This window comes from Melospiza melodia, chromosome 7 (genome assembly GCF_035770615.1).
Source record: "Melospiza melodia melodia isolate bMelMel2 chromosome 7, bMelMel2.pri, whole genome shotgun sequence".
In the NCBI taxonomy this organism is placed as follows: Eukaryota; Metazoa; Chordata; class Aves; order Passeriformes; family Passerellidae; genus Melospiza; species Melospiza melodia.
In genome coordinates, this window is record NC_086200.1 from 27,923,126 (window position 1) to 27,943,998 (window position 20,873).

General features: G+C 51.3%; 1 protein-coding gene across 3 annotated transcripts; it reads left to right on the forward strand.

The window, feature by feature from the left end:
• The first annotated feature begins 1,798 nt into the window (after positions 1-1,798).
• On the forward strand, positions 1,799-20,111 carry ACER1 (alkaline ceramidase 1). Of its 3 annotated transcripts, none has more exons than XM_063160928.1 (7): positions 1,799-2,132; positions 4,569-4,671; positions 13,728-13,842; positions 15,342-15,480; positions 17,056-17,193; positions 18,426-18,563; positions 19,518-20,111. In XM_063160928.1, exons 2-7 carry the CDS (start codon positions 4,579-4,581, stop codon positions 19,684-19,686), a joined length of 792 nt encoding a protein of 263 aa, XP_063016998.1. In that variant the 5' UTR covers positions 1,799-2,132; positions 4,569-4,578; the 3' UTR covers positions 19,687-20,111. The 3 variants fall into 3 exon arrangements, with proteins under 3 accessions (XP_063016998.1, XP_063016999.1, XP_063017001.1); XM_063160929.1 differs by lacking the exon at positions 1,799-2,132 and adding an exon at positions 4,035-4,164; XM_063160931.1 differs by lacking the exon at positions 1,799-2,132 and adding an exon at positions 4,219-4,455.
• The last annotated feature ends 762 nt before the right edge of the window (positions 20,112-20,873 follow it).

Genomic DNA, 20,873 nt, shown 5'->3' on the forward strand with positions numbered 1-20,873 from the left:
TGTGCTCCCTGGGCACCCTCCTGTCCCCAGCCCACCCTCAGCATCCTCATCACCCTCATCACCCTCAGCATCCTCAGCATCCTCAGCACCCCAGGCCCTGCTGACCACAGGCAGAGGATGTAAACATCAGCAGGAGTGTGGAGGGAGGACTCAGCAGGAAGCCAAGCTCCCTTTATGACCCAGTTATTGATGAATCAGGGGAGGTGCAGGCCCATTACACCCTCCCCAGTTATTCACCCACCGCTGGCACAGGATGTAGCAGGGATGCTTGGACACTTCGCTCACCCCAAGAGGCTTTGGGGTGGGAAATCTCATTCTTTTCAAAGATGTTCACACAGACCTGTGTGGGATCTTCATCCCAAAGCCATCTCTGCCTCTCTTCCCAGTGGGATGAGCAAGTCACTTCTTGTTTCTCACTGAGATTCTGTGACCATGTTCACAGGGGTCTCAGGTTGAGGGAAGAGATGAGGATCTCACTCCATGTTTCAGAAGGCTTGATTGATTATTTTATGATATATATTACTTTAAAACTATACTAAAATAATAGAAAAAAGGATTTTATCAGAAGGCTAGCTAAGAATAGAAGAAGAAAGAATGATAACAAAGGTTGTGTCTCGGACAGAGAGTCCAAGCCAGCTGACTGTGATTGGCCATTTATTAGAAACAACCACATGAGACCAATCCCAGATGCACCTGTTGCATTCCACAGCAGCAGATAATCAATGTTTACATTTTATTCCTGAAACCTCTCAGCTTCTCAGGAGGAAAAATCCCAAAGAAAGGATTTTCCATAAAAGATGTCTGCAACAAGATTCCCTGAGGAACTGGGGAGCTCCTGTCAGCCTGGGAGCTCAGTGTCCAGCCTGCAGAGTCCAAGTGAATAAAAAGCAAATCCATCCCAAATCCTTCATCATCCAGGGGTGGGAGCAGCTCTGTGGGATCCCCTCGGATCCTCTGCTCCAAGTTTGTCCTAGAAGGACACTAATCCTGGACTTGGTGACAGCTAACGGAGGCTCCACCATGGTGCAACACCGTGCTAATTACCCTCATTTCCAAAGCCAGGTGGATTTGTGAGGCTTTTGTAAGCCCTGGCACAGCCCAGGGATGCTCTTTTTCACAGGAGAAGCAAAATAAATGGCTGAAATTCCCAAAGAGCTTCTCCCCGTGGCAAAGGCTTGATCCCTACTCTTCAGAAAGCACAGGGACAAGGACAGGAACAGGAACCTTAGAACTTGGTCTCACCCTGCCTGTGTTGTCTCCACCAGGAAACAGTAACCATATAATAAGTTTCATGTTTAAGAAAACAACATATTTCTCTCAACTCTACACGGAGGGAGAAAAAATGTTGTTTTGGGGGGGGGAAATTTAATTGCTGCCAAATTTCTTGAACGCCTGAATGAGGTTCCAGGAGGAAAATATTTGCAAAGCAGTCACCCAAAGGTGTCCTGTTCGGATAGTTCTTTAACTAAACAACAAAATAAACCTGCTAGAAGGAGTGAGATCTGATAACAACATTCTTTTTGATAAAAATAATAATAATAAAACAGCATTTGGGGAGAAAAGAGGAGAAGGGGCTTGAATTTAAAGAGGCAGCATCGCCTTGCTCAACGCTTTCTGGTGAAAACCTTTGGACTGGGTTTTCTGCTGGTGCAGGGGAGTTTGTGTGGATGCTGTTGGATGCTGTTGGATGCTTGCTGTGTGGATGTTCCCTCCCCTGGGAGAAGCAGGGCCAGGTTTGGGTGCGGCGCCTGCGCAGGGAGCCTGCCCGGGGGCACTGCGATGATTTCAGGCTGCATTTCCACCCCTGCTCCTGCAACCCTTCCAGCTCACGCTTGCCTGCCCTGCCTCCCTGCCCCTGCCCATCTGGGGGCACGGATATAAACCCCTCCAGCCAAAATGTTTCCTGTGGGGACCCAGGTTTGCCTGGAGGGTGCACATGACTCCCGTCCCATCCCAGCTCTTTCCCTAGGGACGGACAGAGGGGATTTTCTGGCGGCTGCTGGTGGTGAGCTCACACCGTGGGCATTCCTCCGGAGCTAGAGAGGCAGGGCAGGTTGCTGCTCCAGCTTTGCTGGAAACCTTGGAGCTCCCGGAGCGTGTGGAAGCAGTGCTGGTCCATCCAGGGATCACAGGTAAGGCAGGCTGGGAGGAGACACCAGCAGCCAGAGCTGGGCACTCCATCACTGCTTCCATCTTTCTGCTGCTTGTTCTTGTTCTTGTTCTTGTTCTTGTTGTTCTTGTTCTTGTTCTTGTTCTTGTTCTTGTTCTTGTTCTTGTTCTTGTTCTTGTTCTTGTTCTTGTTCTTGTTGTTCTTCTTCTTTCTCTTTCTCCTTCTCCTTCTCCTTCTCCTTCTCCTTCTCCTTCTCCTTCTCCTTCTCCTTCTCCTTCTCCTTCTCCTTCTCCTTCTCCTTCTCCTTCTCCTTCTTCTTTTCTCCTTCTCCTTCTTCTTTTCTCCTTCTCCTTCTCCTTCTCCTTCTTCTTTTCTCCTTCTCCTTCTTCTTTTCTCCTTCTCCTTCTCCTTCTCCTTCTCCTTCTCCTTCTCCTTCTCCTTCTCCTTCTCCTTCTCCTTCTCCTTCTCCTTCTCCATCCCTCCACCGTCTCTCCACTGACATCTCTTCATCCATGAGCTGGGATTTCCCATCCTGGCTCTGATTGTTTTTCACTTTGCATCGCTGTAGAAGCAATGAGGGATGAGGAGAGAGTCCCTGGGGTGTGAAGGAGCACATGGAAACCCAGGAGGGTGAAGATTCAGCCCTCAAACCCTCCCGCCTGGCACCTCTTTGCCTGGAGTGAGGAGAGGCCGTGGTTGGAGTGCAGCTCACCCCCGGGTCGGTCGGGCTGGTCGGAGCAGGAGCTGCAGCAGAGCTCGTTTGTGCTGCACTCCTGTGTTCCCTCCCTTTGAACTGCTTGGGAAGGGAGGCAGAGGCAGCTGAGGGAGCCTCACCCTGCTGCACACCCAGGGCACTGCTGGACACGGCGGTGGCTCAGCTCATTCCACGGCAAACGGGGATTTTCTCCTCAAGAACATCATCAACTGATGAGAGGGTTTGAGACAAACCTCCCTTCCCTGCATTAGAGATTTAAAAGTTTTCAAAGAAAAGCTGTTTGCCAGCAGTGTCTCTCAGGAGCTCAGAGATGGCACTGAGGCAGTGTCACCTGCCTGGTGTCACCCCAAAGCTGCTCACTCTGCAGGGCTGGAGCAGCACAGCTGGCTGGGTTAGTCCCACACAGCATCCAGGGACTGAACTGCTCAGCCCCAGGGGATCCCTGTCTCTGTTTTGTACCAAAAATCCAGATACCATGGGTTTGGTGGTGCTTCCAGATGCCTCTAAGGTTGCCACCTGTCTTCAATAACAGCTCTAAAGTCACAAGGATCTGAAAAAAAAATATATAGCAAATAGGAAACTTCTGATCAAAAGAAGATCAGAACTGCTTTTTTAAATTAATGAATTTAATTTAACAATGAGGATAGGAAAGTTTTTAACATGGGGGTGTCACTATAGGACACGAAAAACCACAAGCGCGCACTGCTGTTCTTAAGGTGAAGGAAAATGGAAGTTTATTTTTTTACTTTAACATTTATAGTTTTTTTATAAGTGACAGTGGATTGGAGGGTGACAGTGCCACCTCTCCAATGGCACTGGTCAAACTAACAGTCCATCAACTTTCTCTTCTTCTATAAAGGAGTGCAAAACAATGAGCTATTTACAGAAAGTGTGTGAGAAAGTTCGCTACAAGAATGTTAACATCAGAAGGCTTAGAAAATCTTAAAAAAACGGGGTGACATGGGGGAATAAAACAGGCAGAAGGTTAGATTTTGTTTGTTTGGAATCCCATTTTGAAGCTGCAGTGCCGCCAGAGGCTGGGTCTGGCGGTTGAGAACCTGCTGGAGGTGTCAAACTCCAACCCCTCTCACGTTAAACCAGTGGTGGACTTTGCCTGGGAGTGCACCCCAATTGAGAGCAAAGAGGCACCTCCCAGTGCTCCCAGTGCTCCCAGTGCTCCCAGTGCCCCAGCACTGCAGCGATGCCCGGGCTCTGCGCTGCTGCTCCAGGCCTGAGCTCCCTCGAGCAGAGTTCCAGCCCTTGGGAAGATGCTGAGGAATGAGAGTGGAGAGCAGAGCCAATGAGCACCAGCCTCTGCAGGGCTGTCCACTCCCCAGAGGTAACTCTCAGAGCACAGGGGAAGCCTTCCTGGCACGAAGGTCTGAGTCACAAAGAAAGTGAGGAGAAGGGAGAAGATGAGGTGACCAGCGCTGGGCTGAAATGGGGACGAGTCCTGTGGCAGCAGCAGCACCCGATGAGAGATGTTAATGCCATCCTCAGGATTGGTGACCATCCTCAGAGCCCAAGAGCATTTTCTGGGGCAGTTTGCAGCTCCCGCAAATCGAGGGGAGAGAGGAGCAGTTGAGCAGTAGGATGTGTGTTGGGAAGATGATGAGCCCTTGGTAGCTGGGTAGGGCGCTGTGCTGGTGCCACACGTGTGAGGAGCAGGATCGGATCCCTTTGTGTGCGCAGCCCTGCGCTCCCCCGTGCCCAGCACTGACCTGCTGCTCTCCTTCCCCCCAGGGCGCAGAGGATGCCGAGCATTTTCTCCTACCAGAGTGCCGAGGTGGATTGGTGTGAGAGCAACTTCGTGCGCTCGGCGGTGATCGCTGAGTACTACAACACCGTGAGTGCCCCGGGGACATTGGGGCTCCAGGCGCCCAGGAGCTGCTTTTGGGACCCCCACAGCATGGCACATCCCTGCTTTCTGTCCTCCTCCTCGCTCCTTTGAGCTTCCTGGTGCTGGAGGGTGCTGGTGTGGGGAGCATTTTCTGAGCTTTAGGTAAATCGGGTGATTTTTGCTGTTTGCAATGGTTGTTCCCCAAAACGTGCTGGGTTCAGGGGTATTTCTGTGTTTTGTGTGTGTGTGTGGGGGGGGGGGGGGGTTGATTCCCAGTGAGAAAGCCCTGGCAGGGCTCCCTGACAGCCCAGATCTGTGAGATCCTGTTATACCAGTCCTGCAGCTCTGCTGCCAGCCGGGCTAAGCCCCACACAGGGCTCACACATCCCAGCTGAACGCTCAGGAGCGGCCAAACGAGAGGCAGCACTGCCATGAACCGTGTCAGGCGCGCTGGGAACACGGAACTGGGCTCGGAGCATGAGCCAGTTTCACCTCCTGTGATCCTTTATCACCCAGGCTGCCTCCAGTGCCAGAGCTTTGGCTGCAGCATCCGTATCAGCCTGAGATAAGCAGCCTCTCCAAGCATGTCCTGCTCCCTCACAGCAATTAAAGGCTGCCAGGGGTGTGAGGCATGTGGATTTACAGCCTTCCACAGGCCTTGTTTACAGCTTTTGGCAATTGCTGCCTAATACTAGAAGATCTTGTTCTCATGGAAATGGCTCTTCCTCTTTTTTTTTTTAAAGCATTTCCTGTTTTTAATAAATTACCTGTAATGACAATAATTGCCCGGACCGAGTCCTGCAGGCTCCAGGGTCTCAGAGGAGGGGGCTGTGTGTGCTCACTGCTCTTTGGGGCACTCAGCAAAGAAAGATTTGCCTGTCCAGAGCAAACCCTGCTTCCCTGTGGCACCCAGACGGGTGTTTTGTGCTGTTTGCTGCTGCATGGGCTCAGAGCTGCAGAGCAGGGAAATGAGCAAGGAGATGCAGAAATCACTCAACACTCCCATCAGCATCTCAGATGTCAGGGCTTGGAGTGACCTGTGTGAGTGGAACATATCCCTGCCCATGGCAACGGGTGGAAGGGGATGATCTTGAACATCCTTTCCAATTCAAACCATTGTAAATTCAGCTGGAAGTGCCCAAAGCCTCTGGGTTTGAGTGGCTGCTAACACTGCAGAGGGGCTGATTGCCAGCAAGAGCACAAAGCCTGAAGTGAAGGGTTTGCTTTTGGTGTGAATTCCTTCCTTCCGGGAGGTAAATTTGCCTCATGTCCTAGTTTGAGACATAAAGCAGCATTTTTTAAACAGGAGCTGAGATACCACTGACACCAGGCTTGTAAAGTAGCTCAGAGCTCTTATCACACCAACAGCTATCTCAGTGCAGAGCAGGGAAATGAGCAAGGGGATGCAGAAATCACTCAACACTCCCATCAGCATCTCAGATGTCAGGGCTTGGAGTGACCTGTGTGAGTGGAACCCTGCCCATGGCAAGGGGTGGAAGGAGATGATCTTTAAGGTCCCTCCCAAACCAAACCATTCTAAATGCAGCTGGAAGTGCCCAAAGCCTCTGGGTTTGAGTGGCTGCTGACACTGCAGAGGGGCTGATTGCCTGAAAGTGAAGGGTTTGCTTTTGGTGTGAATTCCTTCCTTCCAGGAGGTAAATTTGCCTCATGTCCTAGTTTGAGACACAAGGCAGCATTTTTTAAGCAGGAGCTGAGATACCACTGACACCAGGCTTATAAAGTAGCTCAGAGCTCTTATCACACCAGCAGCTATCTCAGGAGCTCTTCAAAAGCCCTTCAGTGCCTGACTCCTGTGCTGGACACCAGCTGGTGTAGCCAGATGCATGACTAATCCTTGTAGGCCCTGTAATTCCCATAAAAACATTAACTCTCAGCAGCCTGGCACAGGTTTCTAAATTCTGAACATCTCACCCAGGTTCCCAGTCCTGGAGGAGCCACAGCCACCTCCCAGGTTTCCATTCCACACCACTGGGATGAATTCTCACTGTGTGGGGCTCAGGCACAGTGAGGAAAAGCTCTCCAATGCATAAAAAGGAAAGTGATAACTGAGGGAGAGAGAGAACTTGAAATTTTGCAACTCAGAGATGCAAGAGCATCGGTGAAGGAGCAGGTAAAAAAAAAAAAAAAAAAAAAAAGTGAAGATCTAATGAATTTAACTTCCAACCTGATAAAAAAAAAAGTTTAGTGATGTTTGTGTGATGAAGTAGCCCAAGAGAGCCAACAGAAATAGGTCTGATTTCAATACCAAGGCAAATATTGACATATAATTAAGAAAAAAATTTGGATCTCTCAATGCTGAATTCCCGGGCAGGATCCATATAATTGTACGTTGCAAGAGGGCAATGTCTGTATTTGTATAACACAGGGAGGGATATGGACAAGCAAACCCTGCAGGATTTTTCCCCAGCAGTTGGATTTGCCCTTTTCTCCTCTGTGTGACGCTGGACACCTCTTCCACAGCACAGAAAGAGCTTTCTATGGTCCCTGCACTGCTGAACTTTGTGCCAGGCTCAGGAGATCAGCAGAGTGCCAGTGCAGGAAGGGAGGGAGACAATTTTGTGTTAGGATGTGATTCCTGAGGAATCCAACTCTGCCATGGCAGCCTCGGGCTGGCTGGTGACCCCTGCCCACACAAGGGGTGGCAGAGCAGCAAACCCTCCTGAAATCTGCCCTTATCTGAGCATTGACAACAGCCCTAAGGCTGTGCTGTGCTCAGGGCCAGGCCTTGTCACCAAAATTGGGCAGGAACATCACTGAGATGGGCATCAGCCCTTCCTGAGCAGCACAGCCTGGCTGGCACTGAATGGGTCTCTCCGCCACCCAGCACAACCTGTTTGGCACTGCCCGGGTCCCATCCTTGCCTGGCACTGCCTGGCTCCCTTCTTCAGCCTGTTTGGCACTGAATGGGTCCCTCTTTCACCCAGCACAACCTGTTTGGCACTGCCCGGGTCCCATCCTTGCCTGGCACTGCCTGGCTCCCTTCTTCAGCCTGTTTGGCACTAAATGGGTCCCTCCTTCACCCAGCACAACCTGTTTGGCACTGCTTGAGTCCCATCCTTGGCTGGCACTGCCTGGGTCCCTCCTTCACCCAGCACAGCCTGTTTGGCACTGCTTGAGTCCCATCCTTGGCTGGCACTGCTTGGGTCCCTTCCTCAGCCTGTTTGGCACTGCCTGGGACCCTCCTTCAGCCAGAACAGTCTGGCTGGCACTGCCTGGGACCATTCCTGAGCAGCATGGTCTGTTTGCCACTGCCTGGCTCCCTCCTTCAGCCTGTTTGGCACTGCCTGGGACACTTCTTCACCCAGCACAGCCTGTTTGGCACTGCCTACATCCCATCCTTGGTTGGCACTGCCTGGGACCCTCCTTCAGCCTGTTTGGCATTGCCCGGGTCCCATCCTTGCCTGGCACTGCCTGGGTTTCAACCCTGCAGCAGCAGCACAGGGATCCCCATTCCCGCTCTGGGATCTCCCCCAGGATCAGGCTCCTTGTGATGTGCCCTAAAGAATCATAGAAATCTAGATTATAGAAAGGATTATAGAAATCTGGGGCTCAGGGCACTGTGACAGTGTTCACAGGGGTCTGGGGATGAGGGAAGAGATGAGGACCTGACTCCATGTTTCAGAAGGCTTGATTTATTATTTTATGGTATATATTTCATTAAAACTATACTAAAAGAATAGAAGAAAGGATTTCATCAGAAGGCTGGCTAAGAATAGAAAAAAATGAATGATAACAAAGGTTTGTGGCTCAGACTCTCTGTCTGAGCCAGCTGACTGTGATTGGCCATTAATTAGAAACAACCCCATGAGACCAATCCCAGATGCACCTGTTGCATTCCACAGCAGCAGATAATCAATGTTTACATTTTGTTCCTGAGGCCTCTCAGCTTCTCAGGAGGAAAAATCCTAAGGAAAGGATTTTCCATAAAAGATGTCTGTGACAGGACACCATCCTGTGATCCTCCCAGCCTGCATCTTCCCTTCTTCTCCCCCTTCATTTGTTCCCCACATTCAGGTTGCTGCAATTGTTACTGCCCTGAATTAATTACACCAATATTTACCTCATTTTTTCTGGAGTTTTAGGCCAGCTGGGAACCCAGCCAAGCCTCACTAAATCAGCAGAATTTGCTCACAGAGCTTCCTCTTCAATGTCTTCCTCCCAGCCCTGCCTGGGGCTGGAGCAGAGCTGCTCTGTGCCAAATGTGCTGCTGGGGATTGCTCCGTGCCAGCCACACTCTCTCAGGCCTGCTTGCCTCGGATGCTTTTTATTGGAAACAAGCACCAGGGGTATGAGAAAAGAATGTAAACAGCACCTTGAGGTAGCCAATAACACATGGTGGCTCATGGCTGGATGCAGTTCAGCAGCAGAGCTCCATTTACAGTGACTCAGTGACCCAGACATTTATTGTCTTCTGGCTCAAAGCAGCAGCTCCTGCCTCAATCCCCACCAGAGGCTGATCTCAGCTGTCACAGGTGCAGGTTCTGTCCCTCTGTCTCAGGCTGGAGTCCTTCCCTGAATGAACCCTTGAATCCTTCCCTGCCAGGAAATCTCCTTCCACTGCAGAAAGTGCCTGGCTGGAGCATCCATTCTGTGAATTCTGTAATTTCTGTGAGTTCTTTAAATTCTGTGCATTCTGTGAATTCTGTAAATTCTGTGAATTCTGCGAATTCTATGGATTCTGTCCATTCTGTGCATTCTGTGAATTCTGTAAAGTCTGTAAATTCTGTGAATTCTATGGATTCTGTGCATCCTGTGCATTCTGTGAATTCTGTGAATTCTTTAAATTCTGTGCATTCTGTGAATTCTGTGAATTCTGTGAATTCTATGGATTCTGTCCATTCTGTGCATTCTGTGAATTCTGTAAATTCTGTGAACTCTGTGATTCTATGGATTCTGTGCATTCTGTGAGTGAGGAGCAGCCCCTGCTGCTGTGCCTAAACCAGCCCCTCCTGCCTCAATCCCCATCAGAGGCTGATCTCACCTGTCACAGGTGAAGGTTCTGTCCCTCTGTCTCAGGCTGGAGCTGCAGAATTTGGGCTCTTCCCAATGATCCTGTTCACGCTCCAGGATTTCAGCTGTGTTGCTAATCCCAGCTTCTCTCCTCTCCTCTCCTGAGCTTAGTTGTTAACTGCTGCCCTGAGATGTGCAGGATGTCTCTGTTTCAGCCCACGTGGCTGAAGAACGAGTCAGAACTCTTCAGTTTTTGGTCTTGAGGTTGTTTATTAATTCTTATCTATAAATTTTTCTTTCTGCTGAGCAGGGCAGCCACAGGCACTCTCTGTGTTGTCCTTTTATACTACAAACTACCTATAACATATTTACACTTAATTCCCAATACCTATCACCTGTGTTAGACAGTGCACTTCTACTGTAAACCAATCCCAAAGTGCCAACATCACTGCAGAAAATGGAGAACAAGAAGAAGAAGAAGAAAAGCTGGACATGCCCAAGTTCCTCCACCTTGTCCCCATAACCCCCATCCCAAAAATCCTAAAATCTACATTTTCACCCTGTGATAGTTTTATTATTATACTATTTAAACTTCTGTGACTTTCAGGTCCTCATACAAAGCTGGTAACTTGCTCCAGGGGTCAAAATCAAATCCCCAGGTGCTCGGGGCTGTGTGCCAGGGTCTCTGAGCCCCCTGATGGGGTCCCAGCAACTCTGGACACCCGGAGGGATGCACTGAGCTCTGACACTCTCCTAGGAGAAGAAGCAAATAGTTGGGCTCAGCTGAGGCAGGTGGAGCAATAATTCACATTTATTGGGGAGTGGGAGCTCAGCCAGGGGGGCTCTCACATGTCCTATCACACCAAACCATTCCCTTATCTCCCTTATCTCCTCGGGCGGAGGGAGCAGAGGCTGAAATAGAAGCTGTGTTAGGGGGTCCCAGCCTGAGCAGAAACTCCACAAAAACTTCCAGTGTCTGTCCTGGGAGCAAAACCCTCCCAACCACATCTGAGACAGAGCTTGCCACATCCCAGAGGGAAGACAGAAAGTCAGCATTTACAAACCAGAGTGATGAAAACCTCCTCGTGTTCCCCACGGGGGTGGGAGCTGTTCGCCAAACTCGGAATCCCGTTTATCTCCCTGACCCTATTGGCACGGTTCCCCCGGTCCTCCCTCCCTCCCTTCTGCTATCTGATCTTGCACATCTCGTCCCGAGTTAATGAAGTGATAACGCAGCTATCATGTAATTAATGGCGCTGTTGCAATGCCCGGTGCTCGGGGATGCGGGGCTCTCCTCTCTCTTCAGTTTCCTCACTGAAATTCGTGCTGGCACTTGCACTCTCCTGCCTTTCCCCCAAAGCGTTTTCCCTCTCCTTGCCTTCCCAAAAGCCTCCTTAATCAATTCAAGGGGAAAGAAATGTTTGAAGCGCGGCTGTTGTTTGATTTCTCGGTCGTTTCTGAACAATTTGACCTCGGGGGTGCAAGTGGGAGCAGCGCTTCTCATTTCATGGCTGGAATGGGAATTGGCCGGGATTTGGCTCTAAGCACCTGTGGAAAACAAATCCAAAAACAAATCCATTCAGCCCCGAGAGCTGCCGCTAATGGGAGCATCAACTTGTCTCGTGGAAGCCTTAGTGAAAATCAAGATGAATCTGCGGTGTTTAAGGGAATAGAGACCTCGCATTAGGCATGAATTGTGTTTCCCCCTGGAATAGGAGAGGGCGTGTTCCAGAGAAATGACAACATCCCGGTGATTTGCAGCCCTGTTAGCATAAACTGGGGTCCCAGGGGATCCCTGGGATGATTTTGCAGTTTACCTGGTGCTGCTGAGGGGGGAGAATCCAGCTGTGGATGCCAAATTCCAGGGGTGGGGTCTGGGTCAGCGCGGAGCTGGAAGATGAAAGGAGAAGGATTGTGAGGCTGAGATACAAGACACGCTGGTGCTTTGCCAAATGGCATTTCAGCAGATGGCTCCAGAGCCCCTGAGAGCTGTCTGGCAGGTAAATGCAGCACCACAATCCCAACCTTTCATAAGCAACAACCATTTTCACTGGGGAGGCCGTGCTTCCCGCTGATATCCCTTCCCCGAGCTTGCAAAGTCGGGTGGAAAAGGCGAGGTAGGAACCCACAGAGATAAATTAAATTAGCTCAGATTGCCCTGCCCTGTGCTGCAGGGTGGAGCAGGCCTGGCCCAGCAGACAGGTCCGGGCTTTGGGCACTCACTGCTCCTCCCCAGCTCCCACATTTTGGCCATTAAATGTGGCATGTCCTCTCCACAAAGCACTGGCACCTTCAGTGCGTCCAGCAAGAGAATGAGCCCCAGAACCACCCTATCCTCCCCAGCACCATCCTCTTTTCCTCAGGACCATTCCCTCTATCCCAGCACCATCTCCTGTTCCTCAGCTCCATCTCCTCCTCTCCAGCACCATTCCCTCCTGCCCAGCACCATCTCCTCTCCAGCACCATCTCATCTTCCCCGGCACCATCCCCTCTTCCCCAGCTCCATCTCCTCCTCTACAACACCATCTCCTCCCCAGCACCATCTCCTCCTCAGCACCATTCCCTCCTCTCCAGCACCATCTCTTCCTCCTCAGCACCATCCTCTCCTCCCCAGCACCATTTCCTCTTCCTCAGCACCATCCTCTCCTCCCCAGCACATCCCCTATTCCCCAGCACCATCCCTCCTCCTCGTCACCATCTCCTCCTCCCCAGCACCATCCTCTCCTCCCCAGCACCATTTCCTCTTCCTCAGCACCATCCTCTTCCTCAGCACCATCCCCTCTTCCCCAGCACCCTCTCCTCTTCCTCAGCACCATCCCTTCCTCCTCAGCACCATCCTCTCCTCTCCAGCACCATTCTTTCCTCCTCAGCACCATCTCCTTTTCCTCAGCACCATTCCCTCTTTCTCAGCACCCACCCCTGCTCCCCAGCACCATCCCATCTTGCTCAGCACTCTCTTCTTCAGCACCATCTCCTCCTCCCCAGCACCATCCCCTCCTCCTCAGCACCATCCCCTCCTCCCCAGACTAATCAAAGTCAGTCAAAGCAGGAATTTTGCAGAGTTGGAAGCCAGAGCAGAACAATTCCTCTGTGTTCATTTGCTAGGTGTGTTTAGAGGAGGTTGATGACCTCATGTAATTAGCAGTGTCCAGAACACCTCTCCTCCCCAGGCCAGGTGGCTTCACACCTGACACCACAGGATGTCACCTCAGTGCTGCCTGTCCCCACCTCCTGCTGTCCTGCTCATCCTGCTGCTCCCCACCACACCCACTCCCAGGTCAGGATGTTTTGCTGACCGTGCCTTGCTGTGCTGGCCGAGCTCCTCACACCCTCCCAACCCCTCACAGGGTGGCTGGAATGGTCAGGAGCCATCCAGGCAGCTCCTGGAGGGTCTGGGTTGGCATGAGAGGGAGATGGATGCAAACTGAGGAGTTGTTGGAGGTACCAGGCAGCTGAAGATAAACCAGCATCACCCAAAAGGGACACAGCAGCTCAGAGGGAGGGCAGAGGTGTCTGCAGCCACTGCTGGCTGCCACAGCAAGAGCTGCCCTTCCAGTTCCAGCCTGGCTTCTGGAGAAACACCTCTGCCCTCTCCCTGTGCCAAGAACAACCCCTGCTTCCTGCTGGAGATCAGGAGATGCTGAGCCACGGGGTGGGACAGGGCTTGCCCACGAGTGTCACAGACATCTTCTATAAAAAATCCTTTCCTTAGGATTTTTCCTCCTGAGAAGCTGAGAGGCCTCAGGAACAAAAGATAAACATTGATTATCTGCTGCTGTGGAATGCAACAGGTGTATCTGGGATTGGGCCATGCTTGGATGCTTATAATTAATGGCCAATCACAATGAGCTGGCTCAGACAGAGAATCTGAGACACAAACCTTTGTTATCATTCTTTTCCATTCTATTCTTAGCTAGCTTTCTGGTGAAACCTTTTCTTCTATTCTTTTAGTATACTTTCAATGTGACATATATCATAAAATAATAAATCAGCCCTTCTGAGATTTGGAGTCAGATCCTCATCTCTTCCTTCAACATAAACCCCCTGTGAACACGGTCACAGAGGAGCTGAGGGTGTCTCTTGTTTTTCAGATCAGCAATGTGAGCTTCTTTCTGCTGTCCCCTGCGCTGCTGTACCTGAACAGGCAGTACTGCCAGAAGAAGGCTGTGCCCCTCTACTTTGTCTCAGGGCTGCTCATCCTCGTAGGTGGGTGCCAGCACTGTGGGAAAAACAGACAAGTCACAAAACTACCTAACATGAGGTCTGTGCAAGGTCTCAGTGGCCAAAGCACAGGGAAAACTCAGACAGGTTGCCAGAAAACCCAACATGAGACTTTTGGAGGGTCCCAATGGCCAAAGCACAGGGAAAACTCAGACAGGTTGCCAGACTACCCAACATGAGATCTTTGGAGGCTCTCAGTGGCCAAAGCACAGATAAAACTCAGACAGGTTGCCAGAATACCCAACATGAGACATTTGGAAGGCCTCAGTGGCCAAATCACAGGAGATCTTTGGAAGGTCTCAGTGGCCAAAGCACAAAGAAAACTCAGGGTGCCAAACTACCCAACATGAGACCTTTGGAGGGTCTCAGTGGCCAAAGCACAGATAAAACTCAGACAGGGTGCCAGAAAACCCAACATGAGATCTTTGGAAGGCCTCAGTGGCCAAAGCACAGATAAAACTCAGACAGGTTGCCAGAATACCCAACATGAGACATTTGGAGGGTCTCAGTGGCCAAAGCACAGGGAAAGCTCAGGTGGGCAACCAAGCAGGCAGGTGTGTGTGAAGCCTGCAGCCCATGGTTGCTGCCAGCTGGAGACGTGCAGCTTCCAGCCCTGTGATCCACATGGTGTGACTGGGCTGACTCAGTCTGGCCCCCCTTGAACAGCAAAATCCACACCCTCTTCAGGAATGGTGGGTCTTGAGGAATGGTGGGTCTTTGGGAATGGTGGGTCTTTGGCAATGGTGGGTCTTCAGGAATGGATCTTTAGGAATGGTGGGTCTTAAAGATTTTGAGGAATCTTGAGGAATGATGGGTCTTGAGGAATGGTGGGTCTTCAGGAATGGGGGGTCTTGAGGAATGGACCCTGAGGAATGGTGGGCCCTCAGGAATGGTGGATATTCAGGAATGGTGGATCTTGAGGAATGGTGGGTCTTGAGGAATGGTGGACCCTGAGGAATGGTGGGTCCTCAGGAATGGTGGGTCTTGAGGATCTTGAGGAATCTTGAGGAATGGTGGGTCTTGAGGAATGGTGGATCTTTGGGAATGGTGGATCTTTGGCAATGGTGGGTCTTCAGGAATGGATTTTGAGGAATAGTGGGTCTTGAGGAATGGTGGATCTTTGGGAATGGTGGGTCTTGAGGAATGGTGGGTCTTCAGGAATGGATTTTGAGGAATGGTGGGTCTTGAGGAATGGTGGATCTTTGGGAATGGTGGATCTTCGGGAATGGTGGGTCTTCAGGAATGGTGGGTCTTCAGGAATGGTGGGTCTTCAGGAATGAATTTTGAGGAATGGTGGGTCTTGAGGAATGGTGGATCTTTGGGAATGGTGGGTCTTGAGGAATGGTGGATCTTTGGGAATGGTGGATCTTTGGGAATGGTGGGTCTTCAGGAATGGTGGGTCTTCAGGAACAGCCTCCAAGAACCTCCTAGTGCTGGTGGGAGGATGGAGCTTTGTCATCTCAAGGTGCCCTTGCTCCTTGCAGGTCTCTTCTCCATGTACTTCCACATGACCCTGAGCTACGTGGGACAGCTGCTGGATGAGCTCTCCATCCTCTGGACGCTGGCTGTGGCTTATTCCTTCTGGTACCCTCAGGCTTACTTCCCCAAGTGCATCAAGACCAGGTGTGACCAGAGGGACACGGTCAGGCTCTGAGGGAGGGATGGGACACTGACACTGGGGTGTAGTGACCCACAGATCCCCCAGTTCCCCTGCAAGGGGTCAGCCCTGAGGTCACTGAAGGGCTTTAGGATCAGATCCTGACAGAGGAAAAGTCAAAATTCTCCTCTCAGCTGGAGCTGTTTGTGTTTGTGTCGCTGCAGAGAAAAACTTTGCATGGAGAATTTCAAAATTAATTAGGAAACGAAACGTTCCTGAACATTAACATTCAATTACTCCTGCTGTCAATCTGTTCCAGCATCCTCTGTCATCCACAAAGAGATTTCCCTCAAGGCTGAGGAGGTTTCCCATAGGACAAGGTGGTCACAGCCCTCATTTCAAGGAGGAGCCCAGCAGAAAGGATGGGGCCACTGGGAGGGCATGGACCAGCATGTGACAGTGTTCACAAGGGTCTGAGGATGAGGGAAGAGATGAGGACCTGACTCCATGTTTCAGAAGGCAGATTTATTATTTTATGATTATATATTACATTTATATATATATATATATATATATATATATATATATATATATATATATATATATATATACATATGTAATAAAATAATAAATTCATTATTTTATTATATATATTCCATTTATTATTCCATTACATATTACATTTTATGATATATATTACATTATCATATATTATTATATATATTACATGTATGTAATATATAAGTATTATATATGTGTGTATATACATAAAATACATACATATATAATACATACATATTACATACATTATATAAACTATACTAAAAGAATAGAAGAAAGGATTTCATCAGAAGGCTGGCTAAGAATACAATAGGAAAGAATGATAACGAAGGTTTGTAGCTTGGACAGAGAGTCTGAGCCAGCTGGCTGTGATTGGCCATTAATTAGAAACAACCACATGAGGCCAATCACAGATCCACCTGTTGCATTCCACAGCAGCAGATAATCAATGTTTACATTTTATTCTTGACACCTCTCAGCTTCTCAGGAGGAAAAATCCTAAGGAAAGGATTTTCCATACAGGATGTGTGTGACACCCGCAGGAACGGGAACCCAGCAGGGCTTTGCTCAGGGGATGCTCCCTCCTGGCTGGAGCCCCCTGAGCCAGCCCAGCTCCTTGCACAGACCTGCTCCAATCTTCCCATGGTGAACAGGAGGTCACCAGGAGTTCACCGAGGAGACACAGCTGGGGGAGAGAGAGGGACTTGGGAAGGGATTTGCATGTGAAAGGCCCCTCTGAGCCCTATTGTTGCTCAGGGAGCCCAGATCGGTGTTTGCACAGCCCTTCCCTGTGCAGAGCTCCCTGCCTGTGCCTCATCCCCGTGCCTCACCCCTGGCACCCCAGGAAAGTGCAGGAGCAGCCCCTGGGTCTGTCAAACACTCACCGGGGGCTGCTACCTCACCCTCCCTGCAGGACCCCAAAAACACTGAGATCAGCCACATGCAGGCAGAAGGGAGGTGCTGGGGAAGCTTTGCCCCTCTCAGGACCTTTCCCATCCTTACTCTCCTCTACACTGACACTCTGTCCCCATTCCCCTCAGGAGACATTTCTTCTGGCTGACTGGTATCACCACCGTGATCAGCACCCTGATGTCCTTTGTCAAGCCCACCCTCAACGCCTATGCCCTCAACTGCATCGCCTTCCACCTGCTCTACCTGACCTGGAAGGAGCTCAAGAAGTAAGGAGTGGGCTCGGGGGGTACCTGCAGCTCCAGCTGTGCTCCTGCTGGGCAGTGACTCTGTCCTCAACAGGGAATTGAGACCAAGTCTTCACCAGCCACGTGTGCTTGGGAGGGAGCAGGCAGGCAGTGGGGTACAGGAAGGGCGCCTGGCACAGGTGGCAGAATGGGGACAACCCATGGGACAGTGGTGCAATCATCATCTCTGGAAGGTTCCAAAAACCCATGGGACAGTGGTGGAATCATCATCTCTGGAAGGTTCCAAAAACCCATGGGACAGTGGTGGAATCATCATCCCTGGAAAGCTTCAAAAACCCATGGGACAGTGGTGGAATCATCATCTCTGGAAGGTTCCAAAAACCCGTGGGACAGTGGTGGAATCATCACCCCTGGAAGGTTTCAAACACATGGCATTTTTGAAAACATCCCTGGAAGTTTCCAAAAGTGCCCTGTGGATGTGGCATTTGAGAACAGGGTTTGTGCTGAATGTGGTGGTGGTGCTGGTTTAAGAGCTGGCCATGATGATCTTAGAGGTATTTTTTAATATTTATAGTTCTATGAGTCCATGATTTCTCCCCCTTGGGAGTTTTCAAAAACCCATGGGACAGTGGTGGAATCATCACCCCTGGAAAGCTTCAAAAACCCATGGGACAGTGGTGGAATCATCACCCCTGGAAAGCTTCAAAAACCCATGGGACAGTGGTGGAGTCATCAACCCTGGAAATTTTCGAACACAGGGCATTTTGGAAAACATCCCTGGAAGTTTTCAAAAATGCCCTGTGAAGTTTTCAGAAATGCCCCGTGGAAGTGGCATTTGAGAACAGGGTTTTGTGCTGAACATGCTGGTGGTGCTGGGTTAAGAGCTGGACATGATGATCTTAGAGGTATTTTCTAATATTTACAGCTCTATGAGTCCATGATTCTCCCTGTTGGCTGCCATCTCTGCAGCTCCTTCCCTTTTGTGGGGCATTTAGTGTGAGGCTGGGAGAACCCACCAGGGTCTGGAGAGAAAGACAGGAGTGCTTTGACATCTCCCAGCCTCATCCTCACCCGCAGAAAGTCAGAAATCCTCTCCCCAGAGCCACACTTCCCCAGCTCCCGTGGGTTACTCTCCAGAAGGAGCTTGCTGGGGTTTGCCCTGCTGCATGTGCAGGCAGGAACCAGCCCTGTTTACAGCTCCCTTTCCTCCCAACGTGATTTCAGTGCTCCCTGTCCCTCTCTGTGTCCTGCAGGTGCAATGACAAGCGTGTTCACCGCATGGCCGCGGTCATGGTGATGTGGTGGGCCCTGGCCATCACCAGCTGGATCAGTGACCGCTGGCTCTGCTGGCTCTGGCAGGCCATCAACTTCCCCTACTTCCACAGCTTCTGGTAAGGAATCCAGGAATCCCAGCCCTGAAAGGCCCACAGCAGAGGAAGAGAAAAATTATTTCCCCACCCTGTCCCCCTTTCCTGTCATTATTGCTGTTTCTCCTCAGTCAGCCCAAGGATTCGCTGTTTAGTGTCCCTCTCCTCCTTCATACCACCCAAGCACAGTTCTGCAAGTGAAATGGTTCCAGAAGTCCCTCCAGGTGGGCTCTCAAAGGGCTGTGGCTGCTCCCAGGCTGCTGTGTGAAATACAACATTCTAGAGGTTCTTTCAGCAGCCAAACTGAAAGGCAGAGCTTTGTTTGGACCTGACATTTCAGTGCCTGCCCAGGTGGGGCTGCAAGTGCTGCACACTCAGATCCATCCCCACAAAGCAGCACTGGGATGGCTGGGACAGACAAGGCAGGAAATGGGGAATGGTTGCAATGAGTCCCTTATGCCACAACAGCCCCACTGCACCAAGAAATGAGGAATGGTTGGGATGAGTCCCCGCTGCACCAGGAATTGATCCCAGCTCACAGAGCTCTGCCAGGATCTCCCTTTAGGCACAAACCCTGCAGGACACACACTCCCTGCAGACAATGCAGCCAGGAAATGGGGAATGGTTGGGATGAGTCCCCTCTGCCACCCCAGCCCCGCTGCACCAGGAATTGTCCCCATCCCAGCTCTCACAGAGCTCTGCCAGGATCTCCCTCTAGGCAAGTGCTGCACATTCAGAACCATCCCCACAAAGCACAGGGATGGTTGGGACAGACAAGTCAGGAAATAGGGAATTTTTGGAATGAGTCCCCTCTGCCACCCCAGCCCAGCTCTCAGAGTCTGCCAGGATCTCCCTTTAGGCACAAACCCTGCAGGACCCACACTCCCTGCAGCCCTCCTGGGACCTTTGGGGGCTGCAGCCTCAGGGTGACCATGCCACGACCCTCTGTCCAACCCACAGTTTTGGTTTCCTTGGCAGGCACGTGCTGATAGCCCTGTCCCTGCTGTACTGCTGCCCTCTGGTCATCTACTTCGACGTCAGCTACGAGATGCCCTCGTTCAAGCCCAAGCTGGAATACTGGCCCAGCGACTCGTGGCCTGTTGTGGTGCCCTATGTCACCCTGGAGGAGCCCCACAAGCAGTGCTAGAGCTCTGGGGTGCCCTCAGGCCTCCCTGGGCATGGGCTGTGTGTGATGCTCACACTCGGTTGTGCTCCTCCTGCCCCTCAGGCAGTGCAAGGGGCAGGGAGCAGCTGAGGCCTCGTGATGCTGGGCGTGAAGCAAGGTGGGAGCCCACGGGTGCCTCAGGAGGTTCTGCCCAGACTGGTGTTCAGGGAGCTGGAGGTTTCCTCCAGCAGATCCCCATGAGTGGGGAGGGACACGGTGCTGATTCTGTGTCCTCTGTGTTAGTGCAGCACCAGCACCCCTCGCTGACAAGGGCACAGCACACATGACTGAAGCCAAACTGGTGACAGCTGGGTTTGTTGGGGCTGCTCTAATTATTATTATTACCTCTATTTATTGATGTTTTACTCAGGACAGCTGTGCATTAAAGCTGTGGACATTGACTTATACTGATGCCTTTTTTTTCCCCTCTGACTGCACCACATCCTCTTGTCTGCCAGTCACAACCACAGACAGGATGGCCAAAGCTCTCTCTGACCCAGGGACAGCTGTTCATAAAGAGAAATCCTGGGTGAGAGCCCAAAGGAGGCTCTGCTGGCCCAGGCCCTGGGGTGCCCTGCCCCAGGTTCTTCCCTTTCCTCAAACCCCCATGTTTCCCCAGCTCTGAGTCTCCAAAGGCCTCAAAGGTAACTTGGAGACTCCTCTGCTTTCTGGAAGAGCTCTCTGGGGGCAAGATGAGGCAAGGAGCCAGGATGGTCAAAGCTGGCTGAAGGAAGGGATTGGGATTGTCCCACTCTGCTCTGCCCTGGGGCAGCCTCAGCTCCAGTGCTGGGGGCACTTTGGGCACCACGAGATCAGAAGGACCCAAAGCTGTTGGAGAGTGCCCAGAGGAGGGACACGGAGCTGGGGAAGGGCTGAGGAGCAGCTGAGGGCACTTGGCTCGTTCAGCTGCAGCCCAGGAGACTGAGGGGAGGCTCCTCGGGGGCTGCAGCTCCTCCCCAGGGCAGGCACAGGGGCAGGGGCTGAGCTCTGCTCTGGCACAGGGACAGGAGCCCAGCAAGGGCTGCAGCTGTGCCAGGCCTTGGTGCTGCCCAGGGACAGTCCCTGCAGGCTGGGCCAGCACCCAGAGCCAGCACAAGGCTCAGCTTGGCACTGTGAGCAGCAAGGTTTGGGGAACAGGAGAGTGCCCCATGGCTGAGGGTGGCTCCCTG